This window comes from Artemia sp. Qi Xiang Cuo, chromosome 1, assembly GCF_049724085.1.
Source record: "Artemia sp. Qi Xiang Cuo chromosome 1, ASM4972408v1, whole genome shotgun sequence".
NCBI lineage: Eukaryota > Metazoa > Arthropoda > Branchiopoda > Anostraca > Artemiidae > Artemia > Artemia sp. Qi Xiang Cuo.
Genome location: NC_142794.1, coordinates 86,858,676 through 86,886,645, shown reverse-complemented (window position 1 = coordinate 86,886,645; position 27,970 = coordinate 86,858,676). Strand labels below are relative to the sequence as shown.

General features: G+C 36.3%; 1 protein-coding gene across 2 annotated transcripts in view; it reads right to left on the bottom strand.

Annotated features, from left to right (window-relative positions):
* LOC148956866 (uncharacterized) overlaps positions 1 to 27,970 on the bottom strand; it is a 159,013-nt gene that overhangs the window by 113,025 nt on the left and 18,018 nt on the right. For both annotated transcript variants that reach the window (XM_089087625.1, XM_089087617.1), the window contains exon 3: positions 18,972 to 19,085. In XM_089087625.1, the coding sequence (XP_088943751.1) occupies positions 18,972 to 19,085 (114 nt within the window). The remainder of the gene's footprint in view (positions 1 to 18,971; positions 19,086 to 27,970) is intronic.

Genomic DNA, 27,970 nt, shown 5'->3' with positions numbered 1-27,970 from the left:
ATTTTTCCATCATCAGGCATTACATAATTCGAAAATAATTCGAAATACTCGTATATAAATACGAAAATAAAATACAAATACCAAAATCACCGCTAAAGTGTGAAAATTCATAAATAGAAGCGAGCAAAAAAGGTGATTTCACAAAACAATAAGTAAGGAGCGATTCAGGCCAATACTAACCGAAAAAGACGGAATTTTGGATACCAATTGGTACATCAAAAGAATTGGCTTTTTATTTTGGTTCCCAAATATTTAAAATCATTGACTTTAATATTACCAGTCAAAAGCTACAAGCCTGAAAAAATGAAAACAAATATTCGAAATAGGGGAGAAACACCCTCCAAAATGCATACAATATGAATGAAAATCGCACCATTAGATTCAGCATATCAGAGATCCATGTTTTAGAGGTTTCAAGCTCCTATCTACAAATATGAGGAAATTAGCATTTTTTTTTTCCAGAAAAAAACAATCGCAGGTACATGTTTATTTATTTTTTTCCCCAAGGGTGATTGTATCGAACCGATGGTCCTAGAGGACTGGGAGAGGGCTCATTCGACCGGGGATTAAAAGTTCTAGTGCCTTTTTAAGTGACCAAAAATATCGCGCCATAGGAAAGTGGTGTTTCCTGCTATTTTGTGGTACCAAACTGCGTATTACCCCAAAGAAGACCAATTCAATTACCAAACTAGGACCTAAGAAATGAAACACTTACTACCGTTTAGCTTATTATCTCCAAAATAAGTAACTTCATTCTTTTCTAAGGCCAGCACACCAGTATAAGCCATTTTCAGTCTTAGAAATTGGAAAATGCGTCTACAAAAAAAATACAATCTAAGCATCAAAAGAAAAGTTTGCATCTACCACTAATCATACTTATCAAAATAATCAACAAAAGTTCTATCTACTGCAAAACTGGGCTGTTCAACCTTTTAAATACACTCTAACCCACTCGGCAGTTCCTCTTAAAGGGTGGGATGTTTTATGGGCCGACCCCACCCTGATTTTTTACTGGAGTAAATAATTACTTTTAAGTACTTTCTTTAATGTTTAATAGAACTCACATAGCAATCTAAACAAAAGGAATGAGAAGAGGACGAACACATATCCATGAAACTGGACAAAATTTTCACCACCGACACTTATAAAAATTTTAACCCCTTTTTAATTTGCCAAAACGTGAAAAATAATTTAGTGACTGGGCCTGACTAGAAGAAAATAATAAAGATGAAAATTGTGAAGAAAATTGAAATTTTGAAACAAATGAACTTGGGTACATTGGCGTTCCTAGGGTTTAAAATCCCTGAAGAGTGGTTTCTTCACGCTGAAAGAACATCGAAATTATTTGATTTTCTGTTTTCAGAACAGATTTGCTTTTCGTACTTTGAAATCGTTCATCTTCTGTAAATAAGGGTTATATTCAAAAGTTCCTTTTCAACTCTTGCGCAGATCAATGTCACAGCAGTGCAATGTGGCAACACTCATGCGCCGAATGCGCTCACGCCCTGAGTGATATTTATCCTATAATTTGCATATGCTTAATACTTTTTTTTGAAGGGGGCAGGGAAAGCAAAAAAAATTCGCCTGGTCCCAAAATATAATATTCTCATAGAGCAAAGTTCTGCTACGCGTCTGATTCTAGGACACTAGATGGGAGGTGATTAAAACTGCAATTTTCAAGTTGACTGCTTGCTAGGATGTCAGTCCAGTGTATAAGTCCTGAATGCATCTGTGTGATTCTATTCCTGAACGGATCTGTCAAAATAGGCTACAAAAGACTGCCTGGTCAATCGTACATTTTAATGCCAAAAATGGTGCTTTAGTCAGAGGAACGCAGTGAAATATGCGGCCTTGTATTAAAGATGCGGTTCTGCCGAGCATTTCCCATCCTGTGATAACTCATGTTCCACCCTATGTTCTGTACTACCTGTAAAGCTTCTGGTCCCATTTGTTACAGCGTTAGGAGCCCATCCAATCTAGATAGTGAAAAGAAAAATTTGTAATGCACGCACCTAAGATCTCTACTAGGAATACCAAGACGTGAGATTTGCTTCATGGAACATAAACAGTAACTTGTTGAATAAAACATCAATATTGGAAGGTATGCTGCAGCATAATGATTTAATGTGTATTTAAAAACATTTCCTCACACATCCCAGTATTAGTTCATCAGATATAAGTAGGGACTTCCGTACTTTTCCCATTATCGCAAAGCGTGTGCTTCCCCGAAGTTTTCCGTCTGGAGGCCTAGCAACTTTGGTTTCATCTAGTATTCAGCTAAGTCGGTTTAGTTCTAGCGAAACTTTTCTACAAGTAAGGGTAGGGTGTTGCGTAGTTATAAACGTGTATTTGCCCACTGATTATAAGAAGTATCAGCAGTGTCACTTCGCGCTTGCATTCCGTGTGGTATTTTTCCTGATGAGCTGAGTGTGCAAAAAGGCCGCATAGAGTTAGCAGTTATTTTTTTTTTCGTCAGAGTAGTAAATGGTAATTGGAAATATGATCAACTTGGATTATCCTAAAATCCACCCTGTGATTCACTCAAACTCTTTTTCTTTTATTTGTTTGAAAGGTTCGTTAAAATACTATGATATTGGCAAGCCCAACACTTTAAAATCATGATGGGTCCCCCACCTTTGAGTCTAAATTAGCAAAAGACTAAAATTCTCAAAACATTATAAAGTAGAGTTAATCCACTTGTCTAGCAAAGGGTTAAAAAAATACAAAATGTACTAAAAAGGCAGGCTTCATTAAAACTACAAAAACTAAAATAATAAGGAAATTATTAGAGATTGTAAGTGCTTACGGGAAAATTTTATTGTTTCTGGCGACACCGAAGGATTTTCGCTATTGTTACTATTTTATTCCTATTTCATAATATGTAGAATAATTGTAGTTGACACATTTTTACTGCGATTACACTATACTTTACGAAAACCCAAACCCAAAAAATTATATTTTCGCCAAAATTTCTAAAACTAAGAAGTTCCATTTCTTCATAGAGTATTATCTTGTATTAAACAACCCATTTTAAATTATAAATTTGCTGGTTTTATTTCTCTGCTTTCTACTAGTTATTACTTGTATGATCATCAACCGTAATCGTCAACCGTAATATCCAAATAGCAATCTGAATATAGAGTTATTAATAAAAAAAAAGAATAAAATTCTTACAGTCGGGTCGTCATTGTAAATGGAAATTGAATCCTCCAGCCGTCAATTCTAAAACTACACTAATTGGGGCTTAAGACTACACTATAATTACAAGCATATTAAACAGCCAACCAAACTTATTTTCATTGTTACAAGAGGGAGGTACAAAAAGAAAGCTAGAAAACCACTAAATGTTGAAAACGAATCTACTATTATTACGGACCTAACACCGCAATTCAAGTGTAGCTTAAATACAAATAAAATAAAAAAACAAGTTTTTTAAACTGAAAGTAAGGAGCGACATTAAAACTTAAAACGAACAGAAATTATTCCGTATATGAAGGGGGCTGTCCCCTCCTCAACACCTCGCTCTTTACGCTAAAGTTTTTTATTGTTTTAAAAAATAAAGTTGTGAGACAGAGTCAAACTTTAGCGTAAAGAGCGAGGCGTTGAAGAGGGGACAGCCCCTTTTATATACGGAATAATTTCTGTTCGTTTTAAGTTTTAATGTCGCTCCTTGCTTTCAGCCTAAAAAACTTTTTTTTTTTTATTTAATTTATTGTCGTTTTTTATTTAATGCAGATTTTATTTTGAGTAGAAGGAATTGAATAATTAAAAAAAATTTTAATAAAAAATTGACTTTTCTTTTGCTAAATGGATGTCTTTACAAATTAACTTACGTAACTAACTTCTATATTCGTATATTTTTCTTCTGGCAAAAAATACAAAGTTGCAGATTTTTGCAGATATGAGCTTGAAACCTTTGCAATAGGGTTTTCTGATACGCTGAATCTGACAGTGTGATTTTCATTAAAAATTCTTTCACTTGTAGGGGATGTTCGCCCCTCTTTAAAAAATAGAGTAAATTTTCTCAGGCTCGTAGCCTTTGATGAGTAATACTAAACTTAATAAAATTTATATATTTAGAATCAGCATTATAAACACATTCTTTTGATACATTTATTGACATCAAAATTCCGTTTTTAAAAGTTTCGATTACTATTGAGCCGTATCGATTGTTTTTTTATTGTTTTTTTTTATTACGTATATGTTATTACGTATATGAGGGGGTTCTCCCCATAGCCAATACCACGCTCTTTACGTTAAAAGTAAAAACAAATTTTGATTCACAAACCCCTGAATCACAAAGGCCTTTTAATTAGAATAGATAGCTCTTTTTAAATCACTAAAAAAAACTGTAGCGTAAAGAGCGAGGTATTGACTTGGGGGAGAACCCACTCACATACGTAATAATTTCTTTTCGTTTTGAGTTTTAATGTTGCTCCATACTTTCAGTTGAAAAAACTTGTTTTTTTTTATTTAATTTCTGATCGTTTTTTAAATAATGTTTGGAAATCCGGCGCCCCCTTCATAGAAGTGTCCCTTACCCCAAAGAAACATCCTCCACCGACAGATCCTCCAGAGTAACCCCCTCCTCTAGCCCCCCCCCCCTCCAGAAAAAAAATCCTTACTGAAAATGTCTGTATACTTCCCAATAACCAATAAATAATGCTGGCAAGTCCGTTGCCCCCTTCATGGCAATTTCCCTTCCCCCATGAAAACTTCCTTCATGGACAGATCCTCCAACATACCCCCCAACCCATCCCATCTGTCCCACTACCAGAAAAAAAACCCTCCTGAAAACTTCTGTATACTTCCCAATAACCAATACTGTATGCTAACATTGGGTCAAGTTCATAACTTTTAGCCCTCCCCCTGGGATCTTAGGGGGATTAAGTCATCCTAAAAGACATATTTATCATATTTTCGACCATACTGAACAAAATGGTTATCACAAAATTTTGATCGGGTGACTCTGGGAAAAAAAAAGCGTGGGAGGGGGCCTAGTTGCCCTCCATTTTTTTGGTCACTTAAAAGGGCACTATAGCTTTTATTTTCTTTTCCAATTATACCACCCACGATATTCTTGGCCCACGGGGTCTATGCGAACACCCCTGAAAAAAAAAAAAAAAAAAAAAAACACGCATCCCTGATCTTTCTTCGGGCAAAATGCAAAATTCCATATTTTTGTAGATAGGAGCTTGAAACCTTCACAGTAGGGTTCTCTGATACGCTGAATATGATGGTGTAATTTTCATTAAGGTTCTATAACTTTTAGGGGGTCTTTCCCCCTTTTTTGAAAATCAGCCAAATTTTCTCAGGCGCGTAACTTTTGATGGGTAGCACTTGATGAAAGTTATATATTTGAAATCAGCATTGAAATATAATTCTTCTGATGTATCTATTGGTATCAAAAACCCGTTTTCTAGAGTTTCGGTTACCATTGAGCAGGGTCGCTCCTTACTTACAGTTCGTTACCACGAACTGTTTGATTATGGCATAAGCCTATAATTGGGGCTGTTGAGAAGGAAACATGTCAAGAAAACAATTCTTACTTCATAATATGTAGAATAATTGTAGTTGACACATATTTATTGCAATTACACTATACTTTACGAAACCCCAAACCCCCTAATGTGCAAACATATAGATCAAATTATATTTTTCCCATTTGCTTTTCTGTTTCTTGTCTTCGGCAGAGTTGGTTCATATTACGGGTACACGGGTTGAAAGAAGAAAGACGCATGGCGAAATGCATGGGAAGCATATAATTTGGGCTATATATTCGCACATTAAGGGAGGTTGGGGACAAAGAATAGTGAATCTTAATCAAAATGTTTTGACTAGAATTTTTCTGCATATTACGTAGCAAGAATTGTTTTCTTAACATGTTCCCTTCTCTACAGTCCTAATTCTAGGCTTATACCCGAATTATTATAACTTAACAAGAATAATTTATTTTAAATTTACGTTGGAAAATAGGAAAACGAAAGTTAAATTAAACATTTATTTGCTGAGACAAATTCTTCCAGTTGCATTCGGATTTCGACTGTCAGGAAAGTAATAGAATTTTTAGGTTGCAAACTTCATATTTATAAATGTGAGTACTTTTAGCTTCTTTTTTTACCTAATAAATAGGTATGGATAAATAAGTAGGTATGTGATAAATAAGTGTGACCAAAAATTATACCAAAATAGTTTTAAATAGTTTAGTTTATAATTTCATCAATAAAGTGTAATCAAAAGTTGATTGAATTTCTAATGAGAAAAACAAAAATTAAAAATTGAATTTTTTCCTCGAAATTCAACCAATTAGCAAAATTTAACAGAACTATTTTTAGGCTATGTCCTGAAATGCCTTTAATCATCTTAATTTTTATGCCCAGATGTGTTTAAAGGAATTATCACGAATTATCAATTTGAAGCAGAGATTTCAACCTCCAAACTGTTCACTGCAATGACAGGTAAACAAAGAGTGACCTTTGTCAAAAGCAATCGAAATATCTTACAAAAACATTAGTTTTGAAAAATCAAGTCCTCCAAAGTATCATAAAATCTAAACTAACCTTTATTTAAAAAAACAAGCTATACCACAATAAAAACTTGACGGTTGAAAAGAAATTCTATAAAATTGAGTCATGACATCTAGTTATTTTGTCATCTTCCATATTTAAAGAAAACTTCAGGTATTTGACCAAAAGAATGGTTTTATTACCTTGCAGTGACACGCATGAATTACAAGTTAAAGAAACAGCTTCGCCAGCTGGTACACTTTTAGCCACCCCCTTTGCTGTCTTCGCTCAACAATTTGGGCCTTTGATCCTCCCATGACATCCTATTCTCAATTTATTTATTTTTAATGGACATTTTCTACATTTTTAGTGTACAAGAATATAGCCAAAATTTTGTCCAAGTTTGAAAAAAAAAATTTATATGAAAAATCTTTGACATTTCTAACTTAATAGTTTAGTTATTTATTCGGTGTGAAGTCTGCAGCATACACGCAAATCCCTGATTCACTGCCATTCGAAAGTGACTCACGAAAGTGCTTGTTACATAAGCAATTTGTACTTACACCTAAAATATTCGGGATTCCTGTGTTTCACCCTCGGAGATACCAGAACGCACTGAGGAGCTAGCTAGAAAATGTTTCCATATATGAGAGGAATGATACGAGGCATCTCTTTAGGATGATTTTTAATGATGTCAAAGGCGGGTTGTTGTAACAATTTTAAAAGAAAGGTGAACGCTCTCCGAAAGAAACAAAAACATTGAGATAATTGACATAGGTTTTTTTCCATTATTGCTGAAGACACTGGGAATATTCCATTAACCAGAAAAAAAAAGAATTAATAGGTGCCAAATATTTGAAAGAAAAGCCTTTGTTTTTGTTATATTGCTTAAACCATGACATGAAAAAGAATGGCAATAACATTGCGCATCCTGTCGTAGTCGTAAGCTTTCCAATAAGCAGGATTACTGGTTCTCCTTATTTTTACTCAACAAGATCAATCATACAGGTCAAAATTATTTTTGAACTCTAAACTATGCTCAAACTTGATATAGTTCAAATCCATCAGCCTGAAAATTTGCTAAAATGCTGAAGAAGAGGCAAACCAAGCAAAACCAATAGAATTTGGGTCCATTAGGTTCTCCTGGGTACATGCTTTTAGTTTTCACTGTCAAGACCAAGTTTGGTTGATGACTCATAGAACTAAATCTAGACCCTTTTCGAGGAACATTTTGCACAGCTACAGTTTCATTTTCCTCGTCTGAATTCAAATCTATGCCAGATATATGTCCCAAGAACAACTCTATTGTGCAATCAAGTAAGAAAAATCCAATAAACGTTTTTTCTAAGAAAACTAACGAAGTTTTGATTTCCAGATCAAAACCTGAAATGTGCAGAAATAGCACCAAATGAAAGTCAAGTATAAAACAAACAATGAATAGATGGCATGAAAAAAATAAAATAAAAATTAATAGTCCCATTTAAAACAAGTAAGAATCACTATATAAGCGTGGGATGTTGGTGCTGTTTTTGGTACTGAGTAAGGACTGAAACCGTTTTCACACAGTCATCGAGACTCTACAGCCTCGACTTAAACCGTTTCCAAACTGAGCTTGTTTTTTGCACTTTTAAACTTAGGTCGTTTCTCAGCTCGGTGTTATTCTAAGTAAAGACTTAGCTTTGTTCACCATCGAGCAAGGATATGGATCGTTTTCGTACGCAATGAGTTTACTCCTCCAACTTATCCCATTTTTGAGCCGAGTCAAGACTAATAATTCAGCTCATTTTAAACAAAGTCAGGCCTTAGTTCACTTTTGCACAGAATTCATCCTCAACTTTGCTTTGGCTTGTTTTTGTGCTGACTTAAGCCGTAGATCGTTCTTGGATCGCTTCCCCGAACTTCTGCATCCACTTCTTAGCACTCGTTCAGTTCGCTTCATTCAAAAAAAAATGTTTTGAACCTTTCTGAGAGAAAGGAATATCTATACGGTATTGTTGATTGCGATGCCAGGGGGTTATTGGGGAGAAAAAGAGAAAAGGACACAGAGAGAAGGCTGGATTTTAACCATATAAGGGCATCTAAACTTTCAGAGCGTTCATCAGGAACTTTCAGTTCTTGATCAAAAGATCTCCCTCTCAAGTTTCTACGACTATGCATTCCATACGAAGTGAAGAGAAAAACATGGATGGGAGACACATCGATAGATTTAGTCAACGATACTGTGTTCATTCTGATGTTATATCCTGCCTGAGTTCTTAACTTGTAGATGACGCAACGTAACGCACAGCGTCATCTCAGACACTTAACCAAAAATTTATTCTGGGGGCAGAAGCAGATTTGAAAAACAACAACAATACAACACAGGAATAGAATAAAATATAGTAAACCTTGGGACACAAAGAGTGACAATCAACGGATACTCGATATCATCCCATTCCTGTGTTCGCGCCTGATTTCCATTATGCGTTACCTAAGTGGATGGCGGAGTTTTTCGTAGAATGTAGGATTAATTATGTTTTCCAGGGAATTTCCTCGGTTAGATGCTGGTATTGGGACTTTTGGTAGAAAACGGTAAATCACACTGTCCAACTTCCTTTAATTTCTTTTTGTTGCCAACATTGATACCTGTGCCACTGCATTACACAATTCGTTGGTTTTTGCACAGCAAAGTCGCAATGAGCGTTTACATGATAAAGCTAGAGTTACCATAAAGTCAGATGCACAAAGTTATGCATACCTTCAACGCATAGTGCACCTTTTGTGAACTACGCAAATTGTTTTGTTTCCCACCGGAATAGTCTCTATTTGTTAAGGGCAGAGGAATATCACTTTTTGGGCGGGGGGCGGGGGACGATAGAAATAAGCAACCTATAGGAGAACTTAAAACGAAACCCCAACGAAAATTAAAAAGATTCCACGCCGGGCAATGGTTCTGCGTATATGACTGACCTCCATTGTTAATTGACGTAGATATTATACAGTCAGATCTGAACAGGAGAAAAATTAGATAGCTGGCATCATGGCAAAGCATAATTTGATACGTATGACGCTTTTGTATTACATAATCTAACAACGTGGTTATCACTTAATGCTTATCTTCTTCAACAAAAGGTTAAACCTGCACATTTGAAGAAACTTTTTAATATATATGCCAATTATGTACGAAAGAAAAAAGGTTTCATTCCTAATAGTTTTTTAAAGCTAAAAAGCAAGTTTTGAAGAAAATTACGAAAAAAAAACAATACAAGCCAGTCATCAGACAAAGGATGGTGTAACTTTCATTATCAAGGACTTTACAGAGCATTTATATAATTTAGTTTAAGCTCGAAACAGTCATTTTTTATTTGCAACAGATGTCGAATAGTTTTGAAAATTGGCAACAAATTTTGATGACACTAAAATTGAAGCTTAAAGATAACGAACCATTTTGGAAATTGTCAACAGATTCTGATGACATGAAAACCGAAACTTATAGACAACCAAGTTGCGTGGTTGTGAGGGGAGGATCGCGTATCGAAGATGCAGCCAATGAGCAAGACTAACGAAATTATTGTACATCCAGTTTGCAAAAAGGGGGCACATGCAATATTCAAGGAAGCACTAAAGGTTTAAACTTTCAGGAAATACTGAGCTATTTCAAAAGACATTTCAGGACCGGCTAAAGGTTTTAACTTGAAAATTTCAGAAATGTTGAGGGGGATATTGAACTAAATCTTGAGAAACTATTTGCACTGAGCTTGTCAAAATGGCATATCTGCAATATCTCAGGAATAGCTAAGGATATAACCTTATATGCAACCAGGGCATAACTTACAACCCTTGTCCTGAGGGCTGTGAGGGGAGTGTCCTCCTCAAAGACATATTTTCCAGATCTTTCAACTAAGTTGAACAAAATAGCTATCTCAAAATTTTGATTGAATGTCTTTGGGGAAATGGTGGGCGTGGAAGGGGTGTTAGTTGCCTTCCAATCACTGTCGGCTATTAAAAAGGGTACAAGCCCTTCTATTTTCAATCGAACGAGCCCTTTTCGAAGTTTCTACGACAACTCCTTCGATACGAAGTGCCCTGCTCTAAAACAAAGAAATAAATAATACATTGTGCCAACATCGTTCTTCGCTTAGGCAGCGCTATTGCCCTGCCTATGATTTCTCTTCGTTTTGGATTTCATTCATTTTTTTATGGTGATTTGTGGTAGTTTCACGCTTTGAAGATTATTTGACTTTATTTCTGCTCATTTTTTGTTTAATGGAGCTCTTTACTTTTTTTTGAAAAACTTATTTAGTGGAAAAAGTTTTTTTAACGAATTTATGTTCGTTTTTTACTGACATGGTCTTTTTCGTAGAAAAAAAAATATTTTATATCTTTAAGGTGTTTTCCATAAGATTCCATAGTTTGGCTTGCTATTTGTATGTTGGAGAAACTTTCTCACCAATGTTTAACCCTGAGACAAATAGTATTGTTTAATTTAATTTCATATCTCCTCAAGTTGACCTGAAAAATAAGACGCATTATCGTTCCCAAAAAATTCTTTCTATGCTCTATGAAAACTTGGATACATTTACACTCTTTTGATTTAGTTAATTATTAAGAGCAGAAGTAGAAATAGCAGTAGCCAAAAGTTTCAAATTCATACTCCCAGTCGTTCTCGATATATTGCACCTCAGCAATGCATCGAGGGAACCATATACACCATGCCTAGTGATTTAGTTTTAGAGAAAATTTAGTTTTAAAGCATAATAGGCCGATTACATAATTATGGGGAGCTGACATATCCAATACCCTAGAAACATATTTACTGGACCGTTCTAATATGCTGAACAAAATGACTAAATGTGTGTTTAAAAATGTTTGACTAAATGTGTTTGGAAAAGGAATGGACTTAAGTGGAGGGCTTCTTGCCCTCCAATCTCTTTTGAGTCTTAAAAATGACACTAGAGCTTTTTGATTTAGTTCAACATCCGCCTAAATATTCCATGAAAGCTTCACCTTAATACTCTTAACTTGCGCAGTAGCAATAGTTGTAGTAGCATTAGTAGAGGCATGGGCATAGCACCTTTGGTTTCTTCGACATCCCCTTTAACACTCACTGAAAGTTTAAACTTAATACCATGAGCCGTTTCTGAAGCATGTCTTATATAACCTCTTAACAACCTATTTGGACATAGTGTGTTTCAATCTAGTTCCATACAGTTTCAATATTTCTCAAATTTTTCGCCAAAATACCCATAGTTTTAGCAGCAGTAGCAGTTGTAGCAGCAGAATTAATAGTAGCAGCCTTAGATTTAGTGGCAGCAGTAGTAATAATAGCAGCAGTACTAGTAGTAGAGTAGCAGCAGTAGCAATAGGATGCAAATATTTTCTTATGGGTTGTCCAACATCTCCTGCAACAAGCCCTGTTAGTTTCAACTTCACACACCAAACTATTCCTAAGATATTCCTGCTACATCCTTTTGAAAACCTGCATACAGATGGTCTGTTGTGATAAAGTTCGCCCCTCCCCCAGAAAAAAAAATCCTTGAAAATTTCACCCTCATACCATTAGGCATAGTTGTAAAAGTAGTAGTCTTTGTATTACTAACACTAGTATTAATAGTAATAGGGGGAATACCAGTGACATCAGCAGTATTAGCGTATTGTCTTTACGAGAAGTTGCAATAGAAGTACTAGTTGAAGTAGTAGTAGTAATGTAGCAGTGATAGAAGTACTATTAGTAGCCTGAACATATTGCCTTTTGATCAGATGATATTCCCCTTTTAGCATTCTCTGAAAGTTCTAACTTAATAGCATAATCAATTCTTGTCATACGCTCTTTTTGGCAATATGAATACACATACTGTCTTTTGATTTAGTTAAAATTTTCCCTCAAAACTGTAAATGGAATAGTCTGGTAGTAGTAGTAGTAGCGAAAGTTCCAAATTAATATACCCAGTCATTCATGAGTTACGTCCTTTTGACAATCCATACACACAAAATGCGTTTTGATTTAGTTCAACACTACCCTCAACATTCTACGAACGGCTTACCTGAATTCCCTTCGTCTTTCTGGAAAATAAAGTTCAAACATGCATACCTTCCTCAGTAACATATGCAATATATAAACAATGAACAAATTGCCTAACTTACAACCCTCGACCTGAGGATTGAGGCGAGGTTGACATCCCCAAAGACATAATTACTCGACTTTTCAACAATGCATAATAAACTGAAAGTTCTTTTAAAATTTTGATCGGGTGTGTTTTCGGGAATGATAGGCTTGTGGGGGAGGGGCTGGTTGCCCTCCATTCAATTTTGACTCTTAACAAGAGCACTAGATCTTGCGATTTCCAATCAAACAAGCCCTATCCAATCATAAATCTATACAACCATTTGTTCCATGAGAACCTCGTATGACCCGGGCGTAACTTGCAAACCTCGACCCCGGGCTCTGGATGGCTATGTCCAACCTGATTGCCTTGTTATATGCTCTTTGGATTGTTGAGAACAAAATGGCTATCTCACAATTTCAATCGGATGCGTTTAGGGAAATGAGGGTGTCAGGGAGGTGGGCTAGTTGCCCCCATAAATTTTGACTCTTAAAAGAGAACTAGAACCTTAAATTTACAATCAAATAAGCCTCCTTTGAAAATCAAACAACTACCCCTTTTATAAAAAGTTTATATGCCCCTGGGGCACAACTTACAATCCTTGCCCCCAAACTCTATGGGGTTGTGTTAACCCCAAAGACCTTGTTATGTCACCTTTAGACTGTTTTTGAACAAATGGCTATATCATAATTTTTATTGGATGCATTTGGGGAGAATAGACCGTGAGAAGAGGGCTAGTTGCCCTCCGACACTTTGACTCTTAAAAAGGGTACTGGAACTTTTGAATTACAATCCAATGAGCCCCCTCCGAAGTTTATGCGACCACCAGGTGTATAAAAACTTTATAGGCCCCCGGGGCATAACTTACAACCCTTGTCCTAAGGGCTGTGGGGGGGGGGTATCATCTTCAAAGACAAATTTACTGGACCTTTCAGCTACATTGAATAACATGGCTATCCCAAAATTTTGATTGGATGTATTTTGGGAAATGATGAGCGAGAAGGGGTGAGGGCTGATTGTATTATATAAAGAAAACCTTATATGCCCCCATGGCGTAACTTACACACCGTGCCCTGCGGGCTGGGGGGGGGGGGTCATCCTCAAAGACATAACTTCTGGACCTTTCAACTACACTGAAGAAAATGACTTTGACTTACTTGACTTATGTCCCGGACGTCCTCAAGGGTCGCATTGGGGCCATCTCCTTCACACGTTCCTGGATCAGTTTCCTGTACAAAGCCCGGTCATCAGCTTGTCTCAAAAGGCATAAGAGGTCATTTCCAAAGCTGTCACGCCATCTCTTCCTAGGTCTTCCAGGTGGACAGCTACTGTGGACCCTTCCTTCAAGGCAACTTTTGGCAGGCGCGAGTTCTCCATTCGCTGTATGTGGCCCAGCCACCTAAGTTGCTGCAGGTGCACTTTTTTGAGAATAGTAGTTTCCCGCTTTAGCTGCTTCCGAAGATCTTCGGTCGAGACTCTGTCTCGGTATATGATTCCGGCAATGCGTCGGAGGCATTTTGTGTCGAAAACCGAAATTCTGCGTTCATCTTCGACTTTCAGTGTCCAATTTTCGCAGCCGTATATGGCAACAGGTATGATTAGAGAGTCGAAAAGTCGAAGTTTCAGTTGCATAGATAGGTGTTTATTTTTAAAGAGGGGGAGTAGCCTCTTGAAGGTTGCACTCCCTAGGGTAAGTCTTCGTTTTATGTCGTCGGAGCAGTTGTTGTCTGATGATATTAAGCTCCCTAAGTACACGAACTTGGTCACCGATTCGACTTCTTCGCCACTTACTACGACATGGACAGTGGATGAGTTTGGGGCTTTTGTGGTGCACATCGCTTTGGTCTTCTTTGGGTTTATGAACATACCAAAGCTATTTGCGGCAGTTTCAAGTTCGGAGGCTTGGGCTTGTAGACTGGACTCAGTTTCTACTAGCTTGTCGAGGTCGTCGGCATAATCTAGCGTATCGATGTTTGTACCATTAACGGTCTCTCCTACATTTTTCTCAAGCAGGGTCATTATGGCACGTAAAACGAGCTTGAAAAGTTGCCGTGAAATTATGCAGCCTTGTAGCACGCCCGAAGTTGTAGCGAACTCTTCTGTTTGGCCTTCTGGTGTCTGAACACAGCTACGGTAATTGTCGTACATATTTTTGGCCATGTTGACTATATTTTCAGAAACGCCATAGTGGACTAGTATATGCCAAAGTCCATTTCGCCATACTAGATCAAAGGCCTGCTTAAAATCAATGAATAGTTGGAGGATTTCTTTGCCAAATTCAAGGTACCTTTCTGCGAGTTGCCTCACTACAAAGGTCTGGTCGGTGGTAGACGGTCCATGGCAAAAACCAGCCTTATAGTCGCTGATGATGTGGTCTGTTATGGCTCTGATTCGGTTTAGAAGGATCCTTGTTATGATTTTAGCTGGGTGACTTGTAAGGGTTTTGGATCGGTATTTTTCACAGTTGTTTTTAGGGCATTTCTTGTGGAGCGGTGCGATGACTGCCTTCACCCATGCTGTTGGGAAATGGCTCGTTGGCCACACGGCGACAGATACTTTATGTAGTAGGTCCTCTAGTAGAGGACACCCAACTTTAAGCAGCTCCAGTGGGATACCATCAGGGCCTGGGGCCTTATTGTTCTTGAGACTATGAAGGGCCTCTTTTACCTAAATAAGTAAAGGTGGGGGGCTAGGGTCACATTCCTGCTTGGAAAATCCTGACAGTACATTAGGGTTGCAGGTAAGAAGCGGATTCAGTTTCTCTTCAAAGTGGCTTTTCCATCTGTCTTTAATAGCCTCGCTGTCACTGAGGAGCTTACCGCCCTTGTCCAGGACGCTAGTAGCGATGGTGGACTTTTTCGTGGAGAGTTATTTGAATGTTTTGTAAAGTCTGTGGTTGTTTCCTGATTTGAAATCCTTCTCGCAGAACTCGCACTTCTCCCCTATGTAATCTCTGAGGGCTGTCAGAATCTTTTTGTTTACCGTCCGCTGTATCCGCTTATACATGTCCCTATTTTCTCGGTCTTACTTGTTACAAACCTGTCGCTTTTGGTCACAAAGATCTAGAATATCATATTTGATCCAGGGCTTCTCTGTTTTAGGTTTGTGGCCTAATATTTACTTAGCTGTATCTATGAGTGCTGTGTTCAGTTTCTCAACTAGGGCATCTAAGATGTCAGGGGTTATGGTCGACGGGAGTGACTCAAGTATAGGACCAAGACTTTCTTCTAATGACTGCAGGAAAGTGGTGCGTGTGGTGGGTTCTATCAGTTTATCGGTGCGGAGTCTTGGGATCCTATTTTTTTTTACAGGAAGGGTTTTCAGTCGGAGTTTTGCCAATGTGCTCATTTCAAGGACATGATCTGAATCGAAATCTCCCCCAGGCAAGGCGGTGGTATTTGTGACACATGACTTCCAACGTTTTGAGATGAGGACATAATCAATCAGATGTGTCATTTTTCCATCTGGGAATATCCAAGTTACCTTCCTTCTCTTTATGTGTCTGAACATTGAGTTCGTAACAAAGAGATCATTATCCCTGCAGAACTCAAGTAGACGCTCACCACGAGCATTTCGTCTCCCAAGACTGAATCTGCCTAAGACATCACTGTCAAACTGTGAAGGTGTCAACTTCTTCATCAGGTCTTGAGGAGTCGGGGGCGTACACTTGGATGGCGGTGATGTTTTGTACTTTCGCTTGCAGCCGATTCATCATAAGGCGCTCTGAGACTAACTTTCTGGCTATGAGTGCGTGCTTCGCTTTGCGTGTCAGGAGAAAGCCAACGCCTTGTCGGTGTTTGCCATCAGGTCTGACAGAGTATGAAAGTATGATGTCGCCGCATCGTTGTTCTCCTGAACCAGGCAAGTGAGTTTCCGAGAGGCCAATAACGTCCCATCTGTACCTCTAGAGCTCTTTGACAATTAGCTCTAGTTTCCCAGGCTTTGCCAAAGTTCGCCCATTCAAAGTCCCAGGGTAGAAAGGGGATTTTTGTGTCACAATAGGGTTTTCTCCTGGTAGAGTGTTATCATCCTCAATGGGAATTGTCATCGTCTGCCGAGTTCGCATATTTTCGTCTGAAGTCGTCTGCTCCCCCGTACGGGGTAACATTATCATTCACTGTTATATCTTTCCTTCCGTCGGTTACCCCGAACGCGGTAGCACGGTTTTGTCTCTTTGTTTTTAACTGATCCATAACTTAAAAGAAGAGGATTTCATGGCTATTTTAGGACAGCGGCAAGCCACTCCTCTCTGTCTTTTGCAGGTGGCCGATTTCCTCCATCTTGAGAGTGCTGTACCCTCCCAGCTTTCTACTTGCTGACTATTTACCCATAGCCGGGACCAGGATTTGACTCTGTCGGGACGTTTGCATGCACCGGTGGGCCCAGCACATAGCCATAGAAGGGGCCCTAGTTCCTCCTTAACTATGTTTGGCCCCACAGTCAAAGGTCCCAGTTATGTTTAAGGACCCCCCTTGGTCCACGCCTTCTTATTGGTTATTCGAAGGAATCCTCCATATCTGGAAAATAGCTATCTCCAAATTTTGATTGGGTGTATTTGGAGAAATGATGGGCGTCGGCGGTGGAATGGTTGCCCTCCAATCCTTGTCGACTATTGAAAAGTGCAGTCCTTTCAATGTCCAATCGAATGAGCCCCTTTCGGTGTTTCTACGACAACTCCTTCTATAAGAAGTGCCCTGGTCTAAAAAAAATAAAAAATAAATAAATAGTAAATTGTACCCACATTACTCTTTATTTAGGCAGCGCTATTGCGCTGCCTATGATGTGGCATTTCTTTTTAATTTGACGAGCATTTTTGTATTCCGGATATGTTCATTAAACTGGAACCAGTTAACGTTAACAATACAATACCCCACAAACAATACACAAAACAATACCCCACAACTTTACAGCAAGGTCTAAAATTATCCTGATCTGCACGCAGAAGCTTCTCACATTTTCAAGGCAATCCCAATTACCATAGCCACTGATTTCCTGTTAAATCTCTCGCACTTGGATACTTAATCTAGAGACCTTATCTAGTCTCTACAAACACTTCTTAAGTTATTCAGCTTTACGTGCACATGTCATTAATGTGTGTACTCACGTAAGAGACATATACATAGGGAGAAGGAGAGGCTTTCAGCTTCTTACTCCATTCCCTAAGAAACAAGTTCAATATTTTTATGATTTTCCCAATGTATCACATTTTCCCAACACGTTTCCTTTTTTCGTCTTTTTTCCAAACATTTACCCCCCCCCCACACATTTCTGTGTAAGTACCTAATTTAAATAACAAAACATGTAATTAAGAAAATTAGTAAAAAAAAGGGCACCCTTACTTGTCATTTATTTTAATGAATAATTTATTTCAGACTTCAAATCGTTTGTAAAATTGTAACTTATTAATGCTCGGAATTATTAGAGCTTATAAAAGGAAACTTTAAAAAGTTGGATGTTCGGCAACTTAAAATAATAATATCAAAATATAAGGAAAACAAGAAGGGAGGAAAGTAAGAAGCAAAAGAAAAGAACGATAAATGAAGATAGGGGGTAAAAACTACTAGTGGCACCAAAAGCATAGCGTCTGGCGACTTCATTAAAAAAGTACAATAATCCAAAGAAAATTTGAAATCTGGTATGGTTAATCTCCAGTTTCATATTGCTGAAATTTTTCTCTTAGTGATAGTTAGTGTGAATTTTTTGTTTTCAAGAGCTAATTAAAGTTAAAATGCAGTCTGAACAAAGTAGGCCTAGGTTAGCTAAGGAAAATCATGCCCGGCTAAGTAATATACTTTACTGTATGCTGGTAGGGCTACTCGGCCATAAATCAGCTTGCTTTACCTGCACATGAATTTTAAACTATCTGAAAGGACAGCTATACAGAGTTTAGGGTCAAAAAAGCCACCAAAGGCCAAATGGCGTTGGTGAACGGCCAGTTAAACTTTTATAACTTTTCCATAGTCTTTGTAGCTATTCATAAATCATGAATGATGTACGACTACTTATGCATCAAATAATTCTAGGTTTTTAAGCTAACTTTAATTACAGTATTCAACAACTATCATCAGTTACAAATACAAAAGCCTAACTATTATTCCAGCCATACAGATGAACATCTTAAGACAAATAAATTATTTAATCATAGAATTCAATTACGCCTTGGCCCACTGACAGCATTTGAATGACAAACTTGCACCTAAAATAATATTCTGAATAATCTGAATAATATTTTCCATGATATTCATATTTGCTGAAATGCAAAACATGTTGATCATTTTCCAAGTCCAAATTTTATGTAATACACTACTTGGGAAAAAATACTCTTAATTACTTAAAGCATATGGAACACATTCATACAAATTACAACTTGAAAAATATTCACCAGAATATAATGACAAATCAGCCAAACTACTAGTGGCATCAGACAGTTGAGTAGTTGATTCTTTGTCTCTTCCCATTTTAGTTCTATAATGATCTTGCTCTGATTCAGATATGTCTAAAAGTAAAAGAAATTATTAACAATTTTACGCATAAGTAGGTACCGTACTATTCTACCTGCACACAAATTGGGTATATGATGGCTGAATTGAATTCCACAAAATGGGTTGGCATACAGATCCCTTTTATTATTGGCAGCAGAAGATATTTGTTCTATGTACTTAAGGAACTTCTTACACCAGCACTGTGCATCTCTATTGAATGATCTCTGTAAGAGGATGTTCTATCAAACCCATCAGTATATTCCTTGAAACAACAAGAGTTAAAAATATAATCAAAACCTAGTGGGAAAAATAGGCCAAAGATTGGTTGAATTTCGCAAATTTTTATGTGCCCAATGCAGCAAGTTATACTTTTTTTTAAGAAAATATGTTCAAATAAGCAAAAAGCCAGGTATTTATACCGAAAAAGCAAGTTCCTTTTATGAGCCACCCTCTAAAATATTTGGATTTATTTACTTACGCTACAGATACATACATTTATTTAACTTTTGGGTGGACTCTGCTTTATGTTGGTGGATCAGAGAATACTTCTAAGCAACAAGTGAGCCTGATAAATACAGATTTATGCACATTTTGACATGCTTTTTCCGTTAGATAGAGTTCTAGAAGGTTTCTAGAGTGGAAAACAATATCCCTTATGCATGCATGAACGTGTATATTACTTAGATTATCATATATTGTTAATATTACATAACAACTAAAAGTTATATATTTTCCTTGTAATGTTTCAATAAATCATAAAAATTCTTAGAGGTGGATACCATCTATTGGATAAGTAGGAACAGACAATACTACTACTACTACTACAACATCTTACCGCAGCATCAAGCAGCCTGAGGCCAACAGAGCTACACATGCTCCTCCTCAATCCTAATATATTCAAAGCCTCCCTCTTTACACCCACCCAGGAAATTCCCATTTCCCTTGAATCTTTCTTTACATCCTTCCTCCCCAATCGCGGACGACTAACTTTCCGTCAAGCTTTAAACGGTTCACCAGAAAGGACAACCTTTTATAGTTTTTTGTTCTTCATCTGCAGAATGTGCCCTAGCCATCTCAACCTTTCTCTCACTATAGCCCTAGAAATCAGGATCGAATCTCACACTTATCATACAGCCTACTATTTGAAATATGGTCAGTCAGCCAGATATTCAAAACAATCCCCAGGCAATTTCTCTGGAAAACATTCAGTAAATATTTGTCCGTGTTTTGGAGCGCCCTAGCTTCACGACTATGTTTGACTGCTGTCAACACTGTAGCTTCCAATATTCTAATCTTGGTTTGCAGACGTATCTTCCTATTTTTCCACTTTTTCCAACTGTGAAAAAAATACCTTGAGCCTTGGATATTCAACTTTTAACATCTTCACTGTTCCCAATGTCTTTATTAATAGTGCTACCAAGGAAAGTGAGGCTGTCCATTTGATCAATTTTTTCGTTACCCAATGCCACCTTTTCATCTTCACTTATTCCTAGCCTTAGAAATTTAGTCTTCCTAACATTTATTTTCAAACCTATTCTAGCACCCTCAACTTGTAACAGCTCTTAAAGTTCATTCACTTTGCTCACAATTTTATCTAGGATACATCTAGGATGCTTAAACTATCAGCATAATCTAAATCCAGGAAAGTTTTCTTCCCCATTTGATTCCGTGTTCTCCCATTGTCTTTCCTGTGCTCCTTAAGACAAAGTCCGTGAAAATGATCAATATAAAAGCGGATAAAACACAACAGTGCTTAACTTCTGATTTAATAAAAAACCAGCTTCTAATCTCATTTCCTACTTTAACCACAGCAGTGTTATTCTTGTATATAGCACTAATCACTTTAATGTATTTGTCTGGTATACCAAACAAGGATAAGGCTTTCACTAAAGCTCTTCTATCAACAGAATTGAACGCTTGGTCATAATCTATAGGACTGAGGACTGAAGGTGTTCAATAACTCAGGCACTTCTCATTTATTAACCTAAGAGTGAAACTTAAGTCAACACATCCTCTACCCTTCTTAAAGCTGCACTTTTTCTCTTAAAACTTTGTCTACAGCATCTTTCAGTCTAAAAAGTACCATATTAATAAGTAATTTCTACCTACAGAGACCAGGCTAATGCCTCTATAATTACCATACTCACTCTTATCACCTTTCTTATTAAGGGGTTTAATTAGGGTTTTTCTAAAATCGCTAGATACTTCCCCCTTTTCAAAAATCATACTTACAATCTTCAGTAACTTATCTCTAATCTCAGAGCCACCATATTTAAAAGACTCAATTACCACACAATCAGCCCCCAGGCATTATTATTTTTAATCCTTTTAGTACTGTCACTAATTCTTCCTCACAAAAAAATCTCCCTTCACATCCGAGGCATAACAAATTTTTCATTTTCCTCCATATCTTTTCCTGCAACTCCATCCTGTTTTAGAAAATTCTCAAAATATTCTACCCATCTCACTTTAACTATTTTGTTGTCACTATTTCTCACCCTGTTCCTATCTTTACTGGGACAAGTCCAGATTGACTACTCCCTCTGAATTTATTAGCATGGCAGTATAATATTTTACTATTATGCTGTCTAGCTGCATCTTCTAGATCCTCAGCAATTTTATCCATGGCCTCCACTTCACACCCCTTTAGCTCATATTTCAATGCTTTCTCCACTTCTTCTTGTTTTCATATGATCTATCGCTCAGATAATTCTTGTTCAAGCCCCTTCTCCTCTCTATAATCTTTTCTGCTTGTAAGATACTATTCCATTCTTTTATTTCAAAATTATAATTCCTCTATTTTCCTCTCATGTCTTAAATGAAAATTCTTTGGGTTTTTTCAAAATTTATAAAGATAGAAATAACAAAAAAAATACAATTTAATGTAGATAGGTTATAACATACATTTAACCCAAAATTATCAACAATATAGTGAAACCAATCAAATAGTTCAAATTCACTTTATCTAATGTTTATATTTTGCTTACAATAATAAGATGAGACTATTTGAAATGTTTTGATTTACAATGAACAACTAGCAAAACTTAGGATCAGCCAGAGAGACAAAATCTTTGAGCAAAAATGCCAGATTGTACTCTAGATAGTTATAACCTAGTTTTGTGCAGTAGCAGAAAACAAAATACAGAGCTATGGGACATGAATCACAAGTCTTTTTTTTTGGGGGGGGGGGTGTATTCACCATTCAACCTTGTGCTGGTCAAAAGAGAATATTGTTCTGATATAATAATGGAAGTAGAAAATTGAAGACAAGCAAATAATACAAATAAATGGCTTGACAGGTTCGTAGGTTTGCATGAATTATCATTTTGTTTATATTTATTTTCTACAACATCTATAGAGCATATAGCCTGAACCAGCATTTTTTGGTGTATAGTTCCTGAAAATTTTGGAGATTTTAGCTCACCAAATCTATTCCAGTAAATCTACTAGGATACTAGAGAAAAAAAATGGATAATGTCAAGCCCTTGTGCATAATTCAGAGGTAAGCAGCAAAGATCCTGCATTGAAAAATGAGGCGTGATTGTTGAATTATTAGTATGCCTGAGCTTTCATTGATACTGAAACCCTTGGCAGAGTCAAAGCACCAAAAGGAGAAAAGTGGCGACCTTGTAAAGGCCGAATCATATTGAAGTTTTAATAATACTAAGCTTTAGCTAGAGCTAATTCGAGGCAACAAATCATAAATTTTCAATTTGTTGAAAAATTCTACTACAAATTGTGATTAGAACTACTAAAAACTATTCAACTAAAATTTTGAATGCTAGCATACCCTAGCAAACACAAAGAGACATCCTTCAAACAGCAAATAAGATGATTTATTGGTTTGCTTTCAAAAAACTCCCTTGGTAAACTTGGTAGTACAATGTGGTAAATGGCAGTCAAATGTAGCTTGTAGTTTTTAAGTTGAAAACTATCAGCTTTTAATCTAAATTCTTTATGATATTCTTGGCACCTTCCATCTAGTGACAACCCCCCTCACTCCAACCATTCAAAAATTCTTCTAGATCTACTGATGCTAATGTAAAACCAATGTTAAAATAAAGCTGGATTTTTTATCATGTTTTTTCATGATGTAATCTAATGTTCAATTACTATTTTTAATGGCAATTTTTCTTTTTTGCAGCAGTATTTGCTTTCTGTATATTTTTCTAATGGCTTGAAACAATAATTTTGGTATGACTGAATGCTGTAAAAGGAACTTTTGTAGATAAAATATTCATCTTGTTATTGATTACATCCATCAAAAGTATTCCCATCTGTTAAGAGACTGACACCTGTTTTTGAAAAAAGTTCTTAATAAAAAAAAAGTGTGATAATTCTAAACACATAAAGGAAATATTCAGGATAATAGCATTGACTAGTAAAGAAAAAACTACAATATAAAACTAACTGTTATCAAAACAGAAAAACCAAATTAAGGCTCATTCAAACTAAGCATAAGAGTAGACTTTTCATGATAGCATCCCAATATCCAGGCATTTCAAATGGTACCCTAACACAAAACCAATTTAAAATTGTAAGGCTTTAGGAAGGCAAGGACAGCAGATTAGGTATTGATCAACTTAACTTCTATAATAATTGATGGCTGGTATAACTATAATAGAGTAGCCAAGGGTGTTTCCACGCCTGGGCGGGGGGTAGGGTATTTTGGGGGGAGGAGGGGGGTTACAAGAAAAGTTACAAAACACACCAAAAATTTGGTTATATTTATTTCTGTTATGTTTTATTATGGGTTTGACAAATTTTCTTTTCTTTTTTTTTTTTGGGGGGGGGGGTCAAACCTGGTAGCCACTTGATGGTAGCTACAAATTTTCAAAATTTTTCAATTAAATTTTATATTTACAATCACAACTGCATATCAACAGCCTGTGTACTCCTATATAATCTGCAGCAATACTTTCCTATTCTTCAAATATTGGCAATACATTACATGGTGTCCCACAAGGATCAGTTCTTTGTCCTTTACTTTCTTGCTGCTGTTAAAAGATAAGTAGGACTCTGTCAGTTAAAAGTAAGTATCTATACAGTTGATATCATAAAAATTTAACTAACATTGTTAAACTTTCACTTATAAATCTTGAATTCCATAGGTGACAATACTACAATACTACATGGTTTAATATGCTAAATACAAAATTAGAAACCGAAATTCGTAATTTTTGCCATACAGGTATTTACTAACAATTACCCTTAGCTCCCATGACTGCCAATAGAAAAGGAATAAGGGGGGGGGGGCTATGATGGACTTAGAAGGCTTAACTCTCATGTCTAATTACAAGGCATCATGTGGATTGTCATTGAGGATACTCATAGAATTACTCACTAAATGTCTATAGCATGTTATGATGACATTTAGGTTGTCAAAAAATTTTCATCTATAGGAAAATTTTGCAGTAGAATATTGATCATTAGAAAAAAAAGAAGACAACCTAAGAGATTACCTTAGAAGAATTTATTGTGAACAGGAAGGGGATTAGAATAATGATTCTGGTACTTGACTACTTGTGATCTTTCTGATCAGAAAGAGGCAACCAATTTCACCAGGAAAGTTAAAATTGGATTCAGAGATAAGGTTCTGAATTAATACATTGTGATTAAAAACGTCACATGTTTTTAGAGACCAATGGAGATTAAATTTAGCCAGGTATTGCTGTATAGTTGAACAGCTGTAATTGTGTTAGATTCTGATGCTTATAGCCTTTTCTAATGTAAATATTTATCAATATCTTATATGCTATTAAGTATATTAGTTACTATAAAGTTCTTTGACTGGATAGTCTCTTTTTTGAATATCTATACCAGACTGAGAAAGTACACTGCCATTTTTGTTCATTTCTTTTTAATACAAATAATTTTCTAATCAATTACTTTTACAAGCTTATTTTTATTCATCCTTTATTTGATCCAATAAAAAGAAAATTCAATCAATAAAAATGACTATTTTTTCTCTGCTAACATTAATGTGCTTGTGTTTTTGCTCAGTTAGGTTCAGTAAAAAAAAAAATAATGGCCTGCAAACAAAACTTACCAGATAACACTTTCTAATTTTTCAGGCCATTTTTAAGAATCAAGCACACCTTGGGAGAAACTATTCCTAGGCATAATCATAATAAGCAGGTTCAATATGACTATAAAGTGCTTTCAGATTGTATGAAAAAGATATTTCATGCAAGTATCACATTTTTAGGTCCTGGCGCCTGGACTATACTGATGGTCTTACCCTATAATTTTTTTTTCTGAATTCAGACAGGTATAAATATGCTATGTACACAATTTTTTAAGCCGCAGAAATAAGAAAAAGGGTAGACATTGTAGCTTACCAATTCCTCACAGGTTTTTTGGCAAATTTTCCAATTAACATAATATTGAGATACCTAAGAAACATATAGATCTTTAGAATCATTATTTTAATTTGAATCCACATAGCCTATAAAGTTCATTTGCACTACAAATTTACTTTAAACTCACCCCTCATTTATATCTTTGACATTTTTTACACTTTTTCAAACAGCCAAGATTTTATCTCAATTTGTTGAGATAGCTAAGAAACAGTGATTCCTTTAGAACCAGAAGTAAGCTTGCAACATAAATGAACATTATATTTAGACTCAGGATGAAATTCTGATTCTATTGACATGTCTATTTCTCAGCCTGTATCTCAATATTTTGTTCAATAGAAAATTTACCAAATTTTTGGCCCTGGATTCATTCCTAAAATTTTTATTCACCTAACTCAACTTCTTTTCAAGATAGCAAGAAGCCCCTACATTAAAATTTTACATTATTTATAAATAATATTCAGTGTTCAGTGGATCTTTAGTTCTTCTGCAATTCATCTTAAGTGCTTTTTACATCTCCAAAAATCAATCTTATTAAAACTGATTTACCTGTAAATTGAATCAATGGTGGCAAAACTGAGAATCAATCAATTCTTGTGAAATGTACAATATGGGCTATGTATTTAGATAAGGTTAGAAAGATCAGATTAGGTTCAAATTGAATTTGTAACTGTCAGTGTGGATATCTAATAATATTAGTTTTGTTTTATTAGTATGTTTCTATCTGTGCAACAATTATTATAGACTGACACCTTTGAAAAACTTCTGTTACAAGCATAGGCTACAGCCACATAAGGTCTCAAAGTAGGCTAAAATCTCAGATTGTTCAAGATTCTTTTAGGATTTTTTTTGTACTTATCTGTTATAGCAACCCCACTCAAGTTCTTCATCTAAGTAGCACCAGTTTTTTAAGCACATATGAAATTCATTTAGTTTGTGATCTGAACTGATAGAGAAAAGTATCTGACTGTGAATGTTGGAATAAATATTTGGGATTTCAGAATCAATAGATGTAAAAAGTGTAGTACCCCAAGGAATGGTTTTGGGTCCAACTTTATTTAAGCTTTTCATCTAATTCATATGATGCCTTCAATCATAGAGAATCAAATTTGCTTGTGCATGGATGATTCCAAAATAACTCGTCCCATCCATGACCCTTGAACCATAGTCATCCAGGCTGACCTTGATACATTCTCAAAGTGGGTAAAATCCATGGCGGCTTGAATTTAATATCCAGAAATGCAGAGTAATTTATTTTGGAACAAATAACCCTCTGTGCCAGTACTTTCAGGAATCCAGTGATGGTTCAAAACAGCCCCTCATATGCAGTCAAGGTGAAAAAGATCTGGGCGCCTTGGATGATGATAAGCTAAAGTTTAATTTTCAGGCACAATCTGTAGTAGCAAGTGCCAACCAAACTCTTGGTTTAATAAAAAGAACATTTTGCGGCAGATCTCCAGCTGTGATCACCAAGCTGTTAAAGGCCCTGATCAGACTGAAATTCGAATTTGAGAAGTGTATTGCTACTCTAGTCAATAAGGGTGATATATCAATTCTGGAATCAGTGCAACAACATGCAACTAAATTACTGTACATAAATTTAAATTACAATAATTTACTACCATCTCTCACATATAGACATAGTCAAGGAGATGTATTAATGACATAAAAGTTAGTAAGTGACCAGAGTGTGATCCCCAACCTGATCCAGATAGCCAGTTCATAATGTACTAGAGGTAAGTTCAGCCAGTACTCACTTAAACCAGCTTAAACTACCATCTCTCACATATAGACATAGTCAAGGTGATGTACTAATGACATACAAGTTAGTAAGTGACCAGAGTGTGATCCCCAACCTGTTCTAGATAGTAAGCTCAGCAAGTACTACAGGTCACCCCTTGAAGCTTTATCAAAAACATGCTAACACCAGGCTACAAAACAAATTCTTTTCTAACCATGTAGTCAGCCTATGGAACTCCCTTAGCCAGAATACTATTATGTCTCCCAGTGTCAAAGCCTTAAAGTCTGCAATTGACAAAAACTGGTGCAAAAAAAATTGGCTTGCAGTATGGGATGCACCTAACAAGTTCAGTTATCATCATCAGTGGCCAGCATTCACAGGACTTGTCCTTATTACTGGCAAGTGCAATTTAAGGTAATTTGTTAAGGACTGAAGAAAAGGCAATTAGACTTTTCCAGGATAAGGGGGGTTTTGCCCAAAATAAAATAATGCATCAATGGACACAACAGGACTTTATACTCTTTTGATAAAGACCCTTTTTGGAAGTGTAAAACTAGGCCATGTTGGAAAAAAGCTGGCTTGCATGCCAACACATGGTTTCCTAACAATTTGTTTCATTTATTTGTGGGTTTCCAAATCATTGTCTATGGCCTGGTGTGAACAAGAGCTAGATATTTGTATCCAAATAATTGTTGATTGGAATAACTACCTCTGTGAAGGGTGCATGTTTTCTGTGCAACAGAAAAACTGTGAAAATTGGAGGAGTCAGCCTTAGGCCTATAGTTGAAATAGAATAAAC